At 48.7% G+C, this 12,713-nt stretch overlaps 1 protein-coding gene across 1 annotated transcript in view; it reads left to right on the forward strand.

Annotated features, from left to right (window-relative positions):
* The window catches only part of LOC140721736 (uncharacterized), a 96,235-nt gene that overhangs the window by 32,560 nt on the left and 50,962 nt on the right, over positions 1 to 12,713 (forward strand). Inside the window, 3 exon segments of the mRNA XM_073036543.1 lie at positions 65 to 757; positions 885 to 980; positions 1,390 to 1,623. Of these exon segments, the coding sequence (XP_072892644.1) occupies positions 65 to 757; positions 885 to 980; positions 1,390 to 1,623 (1,023 nt within the window).

The following is a 12,713-nucleotide window of genomic DNA, read 5'->3' on the forward strand; positions in this document are numbered from 1 at the left end:
TTCATCCCCGAGACCGCAGCGCCCCTAGTGGACAATCCCGGTACCGCAGCGCCCCGGTGGACAGTCCCGGTACCGCAGCGCCCCTAGTGGACAATCCCGGTACCGCAGCGCCCCTGGTGGACAGTCCCGGTACCGCAGCGCCCCTGATGGACAGTCCCGGTACCGCAGCGCCCCTGGTGGACAGTCCCGGTACCGCAGCGCCCCTAGTGGACAATCCCGGTACCGCAGCGCCCCTAGTGGACAATCCCGGTACCGCAGCGCCCCTGATGGACAGTCCCGGTACCGCAAGGTTCAGCAGCTCCCCGAAAGTGAAAGGACCCTGAACCCGGAAGTGCCGGGAGTTAACATGGCTTCGAAAGAACAGGTCGAGAGTTTAACCGAGGAGGCAATTTGTCCCATCTGCCTGGATTTCTTCACCGATCCGGTTATACTGGAGTGTGGACACAACTTCTGCCGCTCCTGTATCACACGGTGTTGGGAAAGGGAGCAGAGAAAGTCCTGCCCGGAATGTAGAGAGGAGATTGCAGACCGCACCCTCAGGGTCAATCGGGCCTTAGCAAATCTGTCTGAGAAAGCTCGAAAACTAAACCTGAATCTCAAAGGGAAGGAAAGTAAACTTCACTGCGAGGAACACGAGGAAGAACTGAATCTGTTTTGTGAGACGGACAAGAAACTGCTCTGTGTGATCTGTAGAGATTCGCGGGAACACAGGGAGCACCGCTTCCTGCCGATTAAAGAAGCTGTTGAAGTCTATAAGGTAAAATCAAATCGATTTTGATCACCTGATGTTTTTTTCATTTTATATTTATTTATATATGACAATCAATTGGCTCGACTCAGCACTGCATCTTTATTGTCTAATTCCTTCACTCTCTGCTTCCCAGCGCCGGGTTAAATCTGCGTTAGACTCTCTCACAGAAAAGAAATGTGAGCTCGAGGACATGGAGCGGCAACAGAAAGAGAAGGTTTCTGCAGTTCGGGTGAGGCTTCCTGAGCAGAATTTACAATAATACTGTGTAGTTTTGTTTCCTTTAATGCCGAGTAGCAGAGTATCGCAGCTCCAGTGACCTGGGTTCGATCCTGACCTCTGGTGCTCTCTGCGTGGAGTTTGCATGTTCTCCTTGAGATCACAGTGGGCCGGCATTGCCAAGAAATCTAGGTTGAATGTATAATTCGGGGCTGTAATTAACCCTGTGAAGGCGGGTGGTCTGTGAGTCAGGTGGGAGTTGATGGATCAGTGAGGAAGAATCGGTTTCAGGGAGACGTGAATGAATGGGATTGAATATCTGAGAAATAGCATAGGGTCAGTGGGCTGAATGGTCTCCTTCCATGTCATAGGGAAATACTTTACAGCCAAATAATAAACTAGCCTCTCCTTTCATTCGACAGGAACAGTCACACAGTGTTCAGTCCCACATCACATCCCAGTTTGCTGAACTGCACCGGATTCTCACCAAGAAAAAGCAGCGTTTACTCCGAGATCTCAGGGAAGAGGAGGAGAGGATTCTAAATCCGATGGAGAAAAATCTTCAAAAGATTCAAGAGAATTTAAATTCTATCCGGGAGAAAATGTCAAAGTTACAGGAACGGATGGATCAACGAGACAATGTGACATTTCTCATGGTGAGAGATTTCAGTTTGGTTCTGTAAAAGTGCACTGTCTCAAAATGATGTATTTTAACTCAACGTGGCATTTACAGATACTATCATTGTAAACAGATTTAAACCGGACAGATGTTTTAACTGTTCAGGACTGTTGCGTTCCCCAAACCGGCCTCCCACAACATCTGTACATCACAGGACAGTCTGCAACCTTCTCGGGAATGAGTTACTCTGATCAGAGCACTGAGCTGGTGATCGTTTCTGTGATTCCCACGTATAATATCCCCTGAGACTCAGAGTAACACCCAGTTACAGTCACAGGCTGTGAGTGTGTCTGGTGTGGTGGGTGTGAGGGTCACTCTGTCGATCAGTGGGAACTGAGATTGAATTTCACATTGTGACCCACACATCAGATTAAACATCCACAGTGTCTATAAAAAGTATTCACCACCACCCCCCTCCCCCGGCTTGGAAGTTTCATTGTTTTTCATGTTTCATTGTCTCGAAGTGAAAACAGATCTCTACATTAATCTAAATTAATTAGAAATATAAAACACAAAATAACTGATTGCATAAGTATTCATCCCCTTGAAGCCAGTATTTAGTAGATGCATCTTTGACAGCAATTACAACCTTGAGCCAGTGTGGATCGGTCTCTATCAGCTTTGCACATCCGGACACTGCAATCTTTCCCCATTCTTCTTTACAAAACTGCACACGCTCTGTCAGATTGCACGGGGATCGTGAGTGAACAGCCCTTGTCAAATCCAGCCACAGTTCTCAATGGATTGAGACTGGACTCTGACTCGGCCACTCCAGGACATTAACTTTGTTAATTTTAAGCCATTCCTGTGTAGCTTTGGCTTTATGCTTGGGGTCATTGTCTTGCTGGAAAACAAATCTTCTCCCAAGTCACAGTTCTCTTGCAGAATACATCAGGTTTTCCTCCAGGATTTCCCTGTATTTTGCTGCATTCATTCCAGTCTCTACCTTTACAAGCCTTCTAGGGCCTGCTGCAGTGAAGCATGATGCAGCCACCACCAGGCCCAAAATAGCATGTAGACTGATGGCCAAAATGCTCAGTTTTAGTTTCCTCAGACCATAGAACCTTCATCCTGCTGGTTTCAGTCTCCCGTGTGCCTTCTGGCAAACTCTAGCTGAGATTTCATGTGAGCTTTTTTCAACAGTGGCTTTCTCTTTGCCACTCTCCCATAAAGCTGTGACTGGTTGACAGTTGTTGAGAGTTTCTCCCATCTCAGCCACTGAAGCTTGTAACTCCTCCAGAGTTGTCATAGGTCTTTTGGAGGCCTCCCTCACAAGTCCCCTTCTTGCGCAGACACCCAGTCTTTGAGGACAGCCTGCTCTCAGCAGATTTACAGCTGTGCCACATCATGATGATTACTGAAACTGTATTGTAAGGGATATTCAGTGACTTTGAAATTTTCTGTGTCCATCTCCTGTCTTGTGCTTTTCAATAACCTTTTTGCGGAGTTGCTTGGACTGTTCTTTTGTCTTCATGGTGTAGTTTTTGCCAGGATACTGACTCACCAACAGTTGGAGATTCCAGATACAGGTGTAATTTAACTACAGTCAGTTGAAACACCTTCACTGCACACAGGTCTCTAAAAACAGATCCCCATTGAAACGATTATGTGAATTCTAAAACCAGTTGGCTGCACGAGTGATAATTTGGTGTGTTGTATTAAAGGAGGCTGAATTCTAATGCAATCAATTATTTTGTGTTTTAATTAATTTAGATCACTTTGTAGAGATCTATTTTCAGTTTGACACGAAAGAACCTTTTTTGACACTGAAGTGTCTTTGTTGGTCAGTGTCAAACAAGCCAAAGTAAATCCACTGAGATTCAATGTAAAACAATGAAACATCAAAACTTCCAAGGGCAGTGAATACTTTTTCTAAGCATAGAAACATAGAAAACCTACGGTACAATACAGGCCCTTCGGCCCACAGAGTTGTGCCGAACATGTCCCTACCTTAGAAATTACTAACCTTACCTATAGCCCTCTATTTAACTAAGCTCCATGTACCTATCTAAGTCTCTTAAAAGACCCTATCGTATCCGCCTCCACCACCGTTGTCAGAAGCCCATTCTGCGCACTCACCACTCTGAGTAAAAAACTTACCCCTGACATCTCCTCTGTACCTACTCCCCAGCACCTTAAACCTGTGTCCTCTTGTGGTAACCATTTCAGCCCTGGGAAAAAGCCTCTGACTATCCACATGATCAATGCCTCTCAACATGTTATACACCTGTATCAGGTCACCTGTTATTCTCTGTCGCTCCAAGGAGAAAAGGCCGAGTTCCCTCAACCTATTCTCATAAGTCATGCTCCCCAATCCAGGCAATATCCCTGTAAATCTCCTCTGCACCGTTTCCACATCCTTCCTGTAGTGAGGTGACCAGAACTGAGCACAATACTCCAAGTGGGATCTGACCAAGGTCCTGCAACATTACCTCTCGGCTCCTAAATTCAATTCCATGATTGATGAAGGCCAATACACCATACGCCTTCTTAACCACAGAGTCAACCTGTGCAGCTGCATTGAGTGTCCAATGGACTTGGGGCCCCAAGATCCCTCTGATCCTCCACACGGACAAGAGTCTTACCATTAATACTATATTCTGCCATCATATTTAACCCACCAAAATGAACCACCTCACAGTTACCTGGGTTGAACTCCATCTGCCATCTCTCAGCCCAGTTTTGCATCCTATTAAAGTCTATATCCAGCTTGCATCAAGCTCATCGTTTCAGAGACTATTACCCTGTCTTTCTTTTTCAGATATATTCTTCATTGGATTATATCCCATTTTACACAACAGACAGGTCTTTCAACCCTTCTGCTATCAACTTCTCTGCTTCACAAGCAACCTCCCACCTATCACCACTGCTGGCAACAGTGCCCAAACTCCATAAGAACATAAGAATTAGGAGCAGGAGTCAGCCATCTGGACCATCGAGCCTGCTCCATCATTCAACAGGATCATGTCTGATCCTATCGATCCTGGACTCATCTCCACCTACCTGCCTTTTCCCCGTAACCCTTAATTCTCCAACTATGCCAAACTCTAGCCAACTTTGTCATGAATGTATTAACCGAGGTGGCCTCCTCTGTTTCGCTGGGCAGAGAATTCCACAGATTCACCACTCTCCGGGAAAAGCAGTTTCTCCTCATCTCTGTCCTAAATTTGCTCCCCTGAATCTTGAGGCTATGTCCCCTAGTTCTACTCTCACTTACCAGTGGAAACAACTTTCCTGCCTCTATCCCTTTCATAATTTTATGTGTTTCTACAAGATCTCCTCTCATCTTGAATTCCAGTGATACAGTCCCAGGTGACTCAATCTCTCCTCACAGTCTAACCCCCTCATCTCTGGAATCAACCTGGTGAACCTCCTCTGCACCGCCTCCAAAGCCAGTATTTCCTTCCTCAAGTATGGAGGCCAGAACTGCACGCAGTACTCCAGTACCCTGTACAGTTGACTCACCAGTACCCTGTACAGTTACCTCACGAGTACCCTGTACAGTCGCCTCACCAGTACCCTGTACAGTCGCCTCTCCAGTCCCTTGTACAGTCGCCTCACCAGTACTCTGCAGAGTCGCCTCACCAGTACCCTGTACAGTGGCCTCACCAATACCCTGTACAGTTGCCTCTCCAGTCCCCTGTACAGTCGCCTCACCAGTCCCCTGTACAGTCGCCTCACCAGTACCCTGTACAGTTACTTCTCCAGTCCCCTGTACAGTTGCCTCTCCAGTCCCCTGTACAGTCGCCTCACCAGTACCCTGTACAGTTGCCTCACCAGTCCCCTGTACAGTCGCCTCACCAGTACCCTGTACAGTTACTTCTCCAGTCCCCTGTACAGTCGCCTCACCAGTACCCTGTACAGTGACCTCACCAGTACCCTGTACAGTGGCCTCACCAGTACCCTGTACAGTCCCCTCACCAGTCCCCTGTACAGTCCCCTCACCAGTCCCCTGTACAGTCGCCTCACCAGTACCCTGTACAGTTAATTCTCCAGTCCCCTGTACAGTCGCCTCACCAGTACCCTGTACAGTGACCTCACCAGTACCCTGTACAGTGGCCTCACCAGTACCCTGTACAGTTGCCTCACCAGTACCCTGTACAGTGGCCTCACCAGTACCCTGTACAGTCACCTCACCAGTACCCTGTACAGTCGCCTCACCAGTACCCTGTACAGTCCCCTCACCAGTACCCTGTACAGTGGCCTCACCAGTACCCTGTACAGTGGCCTCACCAGTACCCTGTACAGTGGCTCACCAGTACCCTGTACAGTCACCTCACCAGTACCCTGTACAGTCGCCTCACCAGTACCCTGTACAGTGGCCTCACCAGTACCCTGTACGGTCGCCTCACCAGTACCCTGTACGGTCGCCTCTCCAGTACCCTGTACGGTCGCCTCACCAGTACCCTGTACAGTCGCCTCACCAGTACCCTGTACAGTGGCCTCACCAGTACCCTGTACAGTGGCCTCACCAGTACCCTGTACAGTCACCTCACCGGTACCCTGTACAGTCGCCTCACCGGTACCCTGTACAGTCGCCTCACCGGTACCCTGTACAGTTGCCTCACCAATACCCTGTACAGTGGCCTCACCAGTACCCTGTACAGTGGCCTCACCAGTACCCTGTACAGTCGCCTCTCCAGTCCCCTGTACAGTCGCCTCACCAGTCCCCTGTACAGTCGCCTCACCAGTCCCCTGTACAGTCGCCTCACCAGTCCCCTGTACAGTGGCCTCACCAGTCCCCTGTACAGTGGCCTCACCAGTACCCTGTACAGTCGCCTCACCAGTACCCTGTACAGTCGCCTCTCCAGTACCCTGTCCGGTTGCCTCTCCAGTACCCTGTCCGGTTGCCTCTCCAGTACCCTGTCTGGTTGCCTCTCCAGTACCCCGTACAGTCGCCTCTCCAGTCCCCCGTACAGTCGCCTCTCCAGTCCCCCGTACAGTCGCCTCTCCAGTCCCCCGTACAGTCGCCTCTCCAGTCCCCCGTACAGTCGCCTCGCCAGTACCCCGTACAGTTGCAGCATAACCTCCCTGCTCTAAAATACAATCCCTGCAGCAATCAAAGTCACATTCCCTTTGTTTTCTTTTTTTAATTACTTTATTTTCAAAACTTTCAAAAAACAATAAAATCAACAAGAACACATAAGCTCAGTCATGTGTGAAGATAAAATGAGCAAAAAGAAAGGACATAACATTAGAGGGATGCCTGTTGTACAGAGTGCTCAAAAGTGCTAAACATTAAGTCTCAATTGAGGGCCGTGAAAGATGAGCTGGGGGGAAATTGTTCATCTGCCCCCGGCCTCATCTAGGTCGGCAAGAAATGGATCCCAGATAGCCGAAAATCTTTAATTGAATTGGTTCTCAAGAACCTGAGTCTCTCCATCTGTACGACTGAGATCATGTCAGCCGTCCATCTCCGGAGAGAAGGGGGAGAGGGTGATTTCCGTTCCCTCAGGAGGAGTCTTTAGCGACAGTCATCCCAGGCATCAGAGACTGTTGTATGGCTGCAGGGAAGCGTAGCGTGGATTGCGAACATCCAAAGATGGCGAGACCAGCTTCCAAGGGGAAGGATCTTTTATAGGCCTTTGAGTACCAGTCACATATTTTGGATGAAAATCCAGTCGGTGAAGGGTAAAACCTTCCATTGACCAACATTGTCCTCCATCTGCCAGGCCCTCGGCCACTCGATTAACCGATGTAAATCTCTCTGCACAATATGCTTTTACTCCCAGTTTTGTGTCACCAGCAAACTTAGATACATTACACTCGGTCCCCTCTTCCAGATCATTAATGTCTATCGCCAACAGTTGTGGGCCCTTCACCGACCCCTGCGGCACACCCCTCACCTCTGATTGCCAACCAGAAAAACATCCATGTCTCACAATTCTCTGCTTTCTATTGGTTAACTAATCCTCTATCCAGGCTAATACATCACCCCCAACTCCATGCATCCTTATTTTATGGATAAGTCTTTCATGTGGCACCTTATTGAACACCTTCTGGAAATCCAACTAAATGACATCCATCTGTTCCCCTCTATCCACTGTGCCCGTTATATCCTCAAAGAACCCCAGTAAGTTTGTCAAACCAACCTGCCTTTGCTGAATCCATGCTGCTCTGCCTGATGGGTCCATTTCTTGCTATTTCTTCTTTAATGATAGCTTCAAGCATTTTCCCAACTACAGACGTTAAATTAACTGGCCTATAGTTACCTGCCTTTTGCCTACATCCTTTTTTGAACAGTGGTGTGACATTCACCTTATTCCAATCCACTGGGACCAGCCCAGAATCTGGAGAATTTTGGTAAACTATCACCAGATTCTTTGCCACTTCTTTCAGTACCCTGGGACACATTCCACCAGGACCAGGGGAATTATTTATCTTCAGGCCTACAAGTTTGCTCAGCTCTACCTCTTGTGTTGAGGTCCTCACCTCCTATCGCATCCATAACATCTCTCTTTGACATGTTAGTTGTGTTCTCCACCATGAAGACTGACACAAAATAGTCATTCAAAGCCTCGGCCATTTTCTCATTACCCAATATCAATTTCCCCTTCTCGTCCTCCAAGGGACGTACGTTCACTTTGTCCATCTTCTTCTGCTTTATATCATTATAAGAACTTTTACTATCCATTTTTATATTTTGTGCCAGTTCATTTTCATAATCTATCTTCCCTTTCTTTATTGCTCAATTAGTGGTCCTTTGTTGCTTTTTAAAGTTTTCCCAATCTTTGAGTTTCCCACTACTCTTGGCAACTTTGCAAACACGAGCTTTCGGTTTGATGCCTTCCTTTATTTCCTTAGTTATCCATGGCAGGCTCTCCCCACCCTTACTGTCCTTGCTTTTAACTGGAATATACTTTCGTTAAGCACCATGACAAATCTGACTGTAAGTCTTCCACTGTTCCTCAACCATCCCACCTGTGTTCCCAGTCTATCCTGTACAACTTCTCCCTCCTCCCTCCCTCGTTTAGGCTTAATACACTGGTTTTAGATGAAACTATTGCACCCTCCATTTGTATGAGAAACTCACCCATAGCATGATCACTCTTCCCAAAATGATCCTTAACTACAAATTGCTAATTTTACCTTTCTCACTGCACAAGACCAGCTCCAAGACAACACGTTCCCTTGTAGGTTCAGTAACATATTGTTCAAGACAGCTATCACATATTATTCTGTGAAGTCCTCCTCAGGACTGCCTGGACCAACTTGATTCACCCAGTTAAACTACCCCACGATAACTGCTCGTGCCTCAGATATTTCTCCGTTTATTGCCTGTGCCTCTGTGATGTAATTGTTCAGTGGCCGATCGACAACTCCCACCAGTGATTTTTCCCTTTACGATTCCTAATCGCTACCCAGATGGATTCAACATTCTTCTCCTTAGATCTTATATCGTCTCTCACTATCGCCCTGATCTCATCCTTAATTAAGAGCGTTACCCCACATCCCTTACCTTCCTGCCTATCCTTCCGTGTTACCTGATATCCTTGGATATTTAATTCCCAATCCTCTCCACCCTGCAACCATGTTTCTGTGATGGCCATTAAACCATACCCCTTTATACTGACTGGTGCCACGACTCACTGACCTTGTTACGAATACTCTGGGAATTAAGGTAAAGTGTCCTTACAATCCAGTAACCTTTGCATCTTTTACACTTGTCTATTCTGCTCTTACTTGTCTCTTTTTTAACTTTTGCTTTTTCTTTATCTTTATCTTTGCTTTTCTCTTTTACCTTCTCCATACTTCTCTGATCTGTTGAACCTACCCCCCTGCTATTTAGTTTAAAGCCGAACCCGCAGTCTCAGGTATGTGATTCACCAGGATCCGGATCCCGTCCTGGTTCAGGGGGAGCCGATCCCAATGGAACAGCTTCCTCCTTCCCCAGTACTGGTGCCAGTTTCCCGTGAATTCAAACCCACTTCTCCCACACCAATGGTGGAGCCGATCCCAATAGAACAGCTCCCTCCTTCCCCAGTACTGGTGCCAGTTTCCCGTGAATTCAAACCCCCATCTCCCACACCAATGGTGGAGCCCATCCCAATAGAACAGCTCCCTCCTTCCCCAGTACTGGTGCCAGTTTCCCATGAATTCAGACCCACTTCCCCCACACCAATGGTGGAGCCGATCCCAACAGAACAGCTCCCTCCTTCCCCAGTACTGGTGCCAGTTTCCCGTGAATTCAAACCCACTTCTCCCACACCAATGGTGGAGCCGATCCCAATGGAACAGCTCCCTCCTTCCCCAGTACTGGTGCCAGTTTCCCGTGAATTCAGACCCACTTCCCCCACACCAATGGTGGAGCCGATCCCAATAGAACAGCTCCCTCCTTCCCCAGTACTGGTGCCAGTTTCCCGTGAATTCAAACCCACTTCCCCCACACCAATGGTGGAGCCGATCCCAATAGAACAGCTCCCTCCTTCCCCAGTACTGGTGCCAGTTTCCCGTGAATTCAAACCCACTTCCCCCCACCAATGGTGGAACCGATCCCAATAGAACAGCTCCCTCCTTCCCCAGTACTGGTGCCAGTTTCCCGTGAATTCAAACCCACTTCTCCCACACCAATGGTGGAGCCGATCCCAATGGAACAGCTCCCTCCTTCCCCAGTACTGGTGCCAGTTTCCCGTGAATTCAAACCCACTTCCCCCCACCAATGGTGGAGCCGATCCCAATGGAACAGCTCCCTCCTTCCCCAGTACTGGTGCCAGTTTCCCGTGAATTCAAACCCACTTCCCCCACACCAATGGTGGAGCCGATCCCAATAGAACAGCTCCCTTCTGCCCCAGTACTGGTGCCAGTTTCCCGTGAATTCAAACCCACTTCCCCCCCACCAATGGTGGAGCCGATCCCAATGGAACAGCTCCCTCCTTCCCCAGTACTGGTGCCAGTTTCCCGTGAATTCAAACCCACTTCCCCCACACCAATGGTGGAGCCGATCCCAATGGAACAGCTCCGTCCTTCCCCAGTACTGGTGCCAGTTTCCCGTGAATTCAAACCCACTTCTCCCACACCAATGTTGGAGCCAATCCCAATAGAACAGCTCCCTCCTTCCCCAGTACTGGTGCCAGTTTCCCGTGAATTCAAACCCACTTCTCCCACACCAATGGTGGAGCCGATCCCAATGGAACAGCTCCCTCCTTCCCCAGTACTGGTGCCAGTTTCCCGTGAATTCAAACCCACTTCCCCCACACCAATGGTGGAGCCGATCCCAATAGAACAGCTCCCTTCTGCCCCAGTACTGGTGCCAGTTTCCCGTGAATTCAAACCCACTTCCCCCACACCAATGGTGGAGCCGATCCCAATAGAACAGCTCCCTCCTTCCCCAGTACTGGTGCCAGTTTCCCGTGAATTCAAACCCACTTCCCCCCACCAATGGTGGAGCCGATCCCAATGGAACAGCTCCCTCCTTCCCCAGTACTGGTGCCAGTTTCCCGTGAATTCAAACCCACTTCCCCCACACCAATGGTGGAGCCGATCCCAATGGAACAGCTCCGTCCTTCCCCAGTACTGGTGCCAGTTTCCCGTGAATTCAAACCCACTTCTCCCACACCAATGTTGGAGCCGATCCCAATAGAACAGCTCCCTCCTTCCCCAGTACTGGTGCCAGTTTCCCGTGAATTCAAACCCACTTCTCCCACACCAACGGTGGAGCCGATCCCAATAGAACAGCTCCCTCCTTCCCCAGTACTGGTGCCAGTTTCCCGTGAATTCAAACCCACTTCTCCCACACCAATGGTGGAGCCTCACATTGAGCTGTCTGAATCTTCTTAACCCTGGGCCAATTTGCAGGTGAATCCAGAGGAGACCAATGTTTGGCTCTGCTTTATAATTTAGTCCCTAGCTACTCAAATTCCCTCAGCAGGACCTCTTTCCTCATTCTACCTACGTTGTTGGTACCCACATGGACCATGACAAATGGATCTTTCCCCTCCCACTGCAAGTTCCTCAGGTCAGATAAGATGTCCCAAACCCAGGCACCATGAAAGCAACAGAATGTTTGGGATGTTCTATCCTCACGACAGAGAACTTTGTCTAGTTCCCTGACTATACTATCCCCAATCACCGCTACATTTCTCTTCTCTCCCCCCTCTTGAATGGCCGCCTGAACCACTATGCCACAGTTAGGTTGCTCATCCTTCCTACAGCCCCCACTCTCATCCACACAGGGAGCAAGAATCTCAAACCTGATGGACAAGCTGAAGGGCTGAGGCTCCTCCATCACTGTCTCTTGGATCCCACTACCCACCTCACTCGCAGTCACACCCTCTTGTCCCTGACACAGACTGAAGTTGTGGCAGCTAATCCAACGGGTATGACTACCTCCTGAAACAGAGAATCCAGGTAACCCTCCCCCTCCCTGATGTGCCACAGTGTTTGAAGCTCAGATTCCAGGTCATCAACTTTGAGCCTGAGTTCCTCGAGCAGCCGACACTCGCTGCAGATGTGGTCACCAGGAACCGCAATGGGGCCCACCAGCTCCCACATCATGCAGCTACAGCACATCACCCCATCCTGCACCATCCCTACTTTATTTAATTAGTTGTAGTTTGGTGACTTTTTATTCATCCCCTCCAAAACCTCTACCAGCTAATCAACTGTTCCTCCTCACCGAAGCCTCTTGAGCCAAAATCGGTAAACTCTGCTCTGTCCACCAGTAAACTACACTGCGAAGCAACTATTAGTCCCGCCTTGTTAGTCCTGCGACAATCCCATCACTATTCTCATCATTGGTTGGCTTTCTGTCTTTGATAAAACACGCTCAGTGCCTCTGTTACCATGGGTGCTGTGAACTGCTTATGCATGGCCGCTCCAAACAAGGGATAGGCCAGAAAAATATTCCTTTGCTGCCCCTGTAAGGTGAGCAAACACAAGTTATAGAAGCAGTCATGTCTGTGATTTAATATAGAACAAAAGAATGCTACAGGCCAAACCAGCCAAACCTGTTTCTCTCACTCTCACACTCTCCCCAACAACACGCAGAGTTGGACCAGAGTCTGTATGTGTTTATCCGGCTTCCCCATCACATTCAATCTCTGCTGTTCCACTTCAACCACTCCTGTG

This window comes from Hemitrygon akajei, chromosome 2, assembly GCF_048418815.1.
Source record: "Hemitrygon akajei chromosome 2, sHemAka1.3, whole genome shotgun sequence".
Classification (NCBI taxonomy): Eukaryota; Metazoa; Chordata; class Chondrichthyes; order Myliobatiformes; family Dasyatidae; genus Hemitrygon; species Hemitrygon akajei.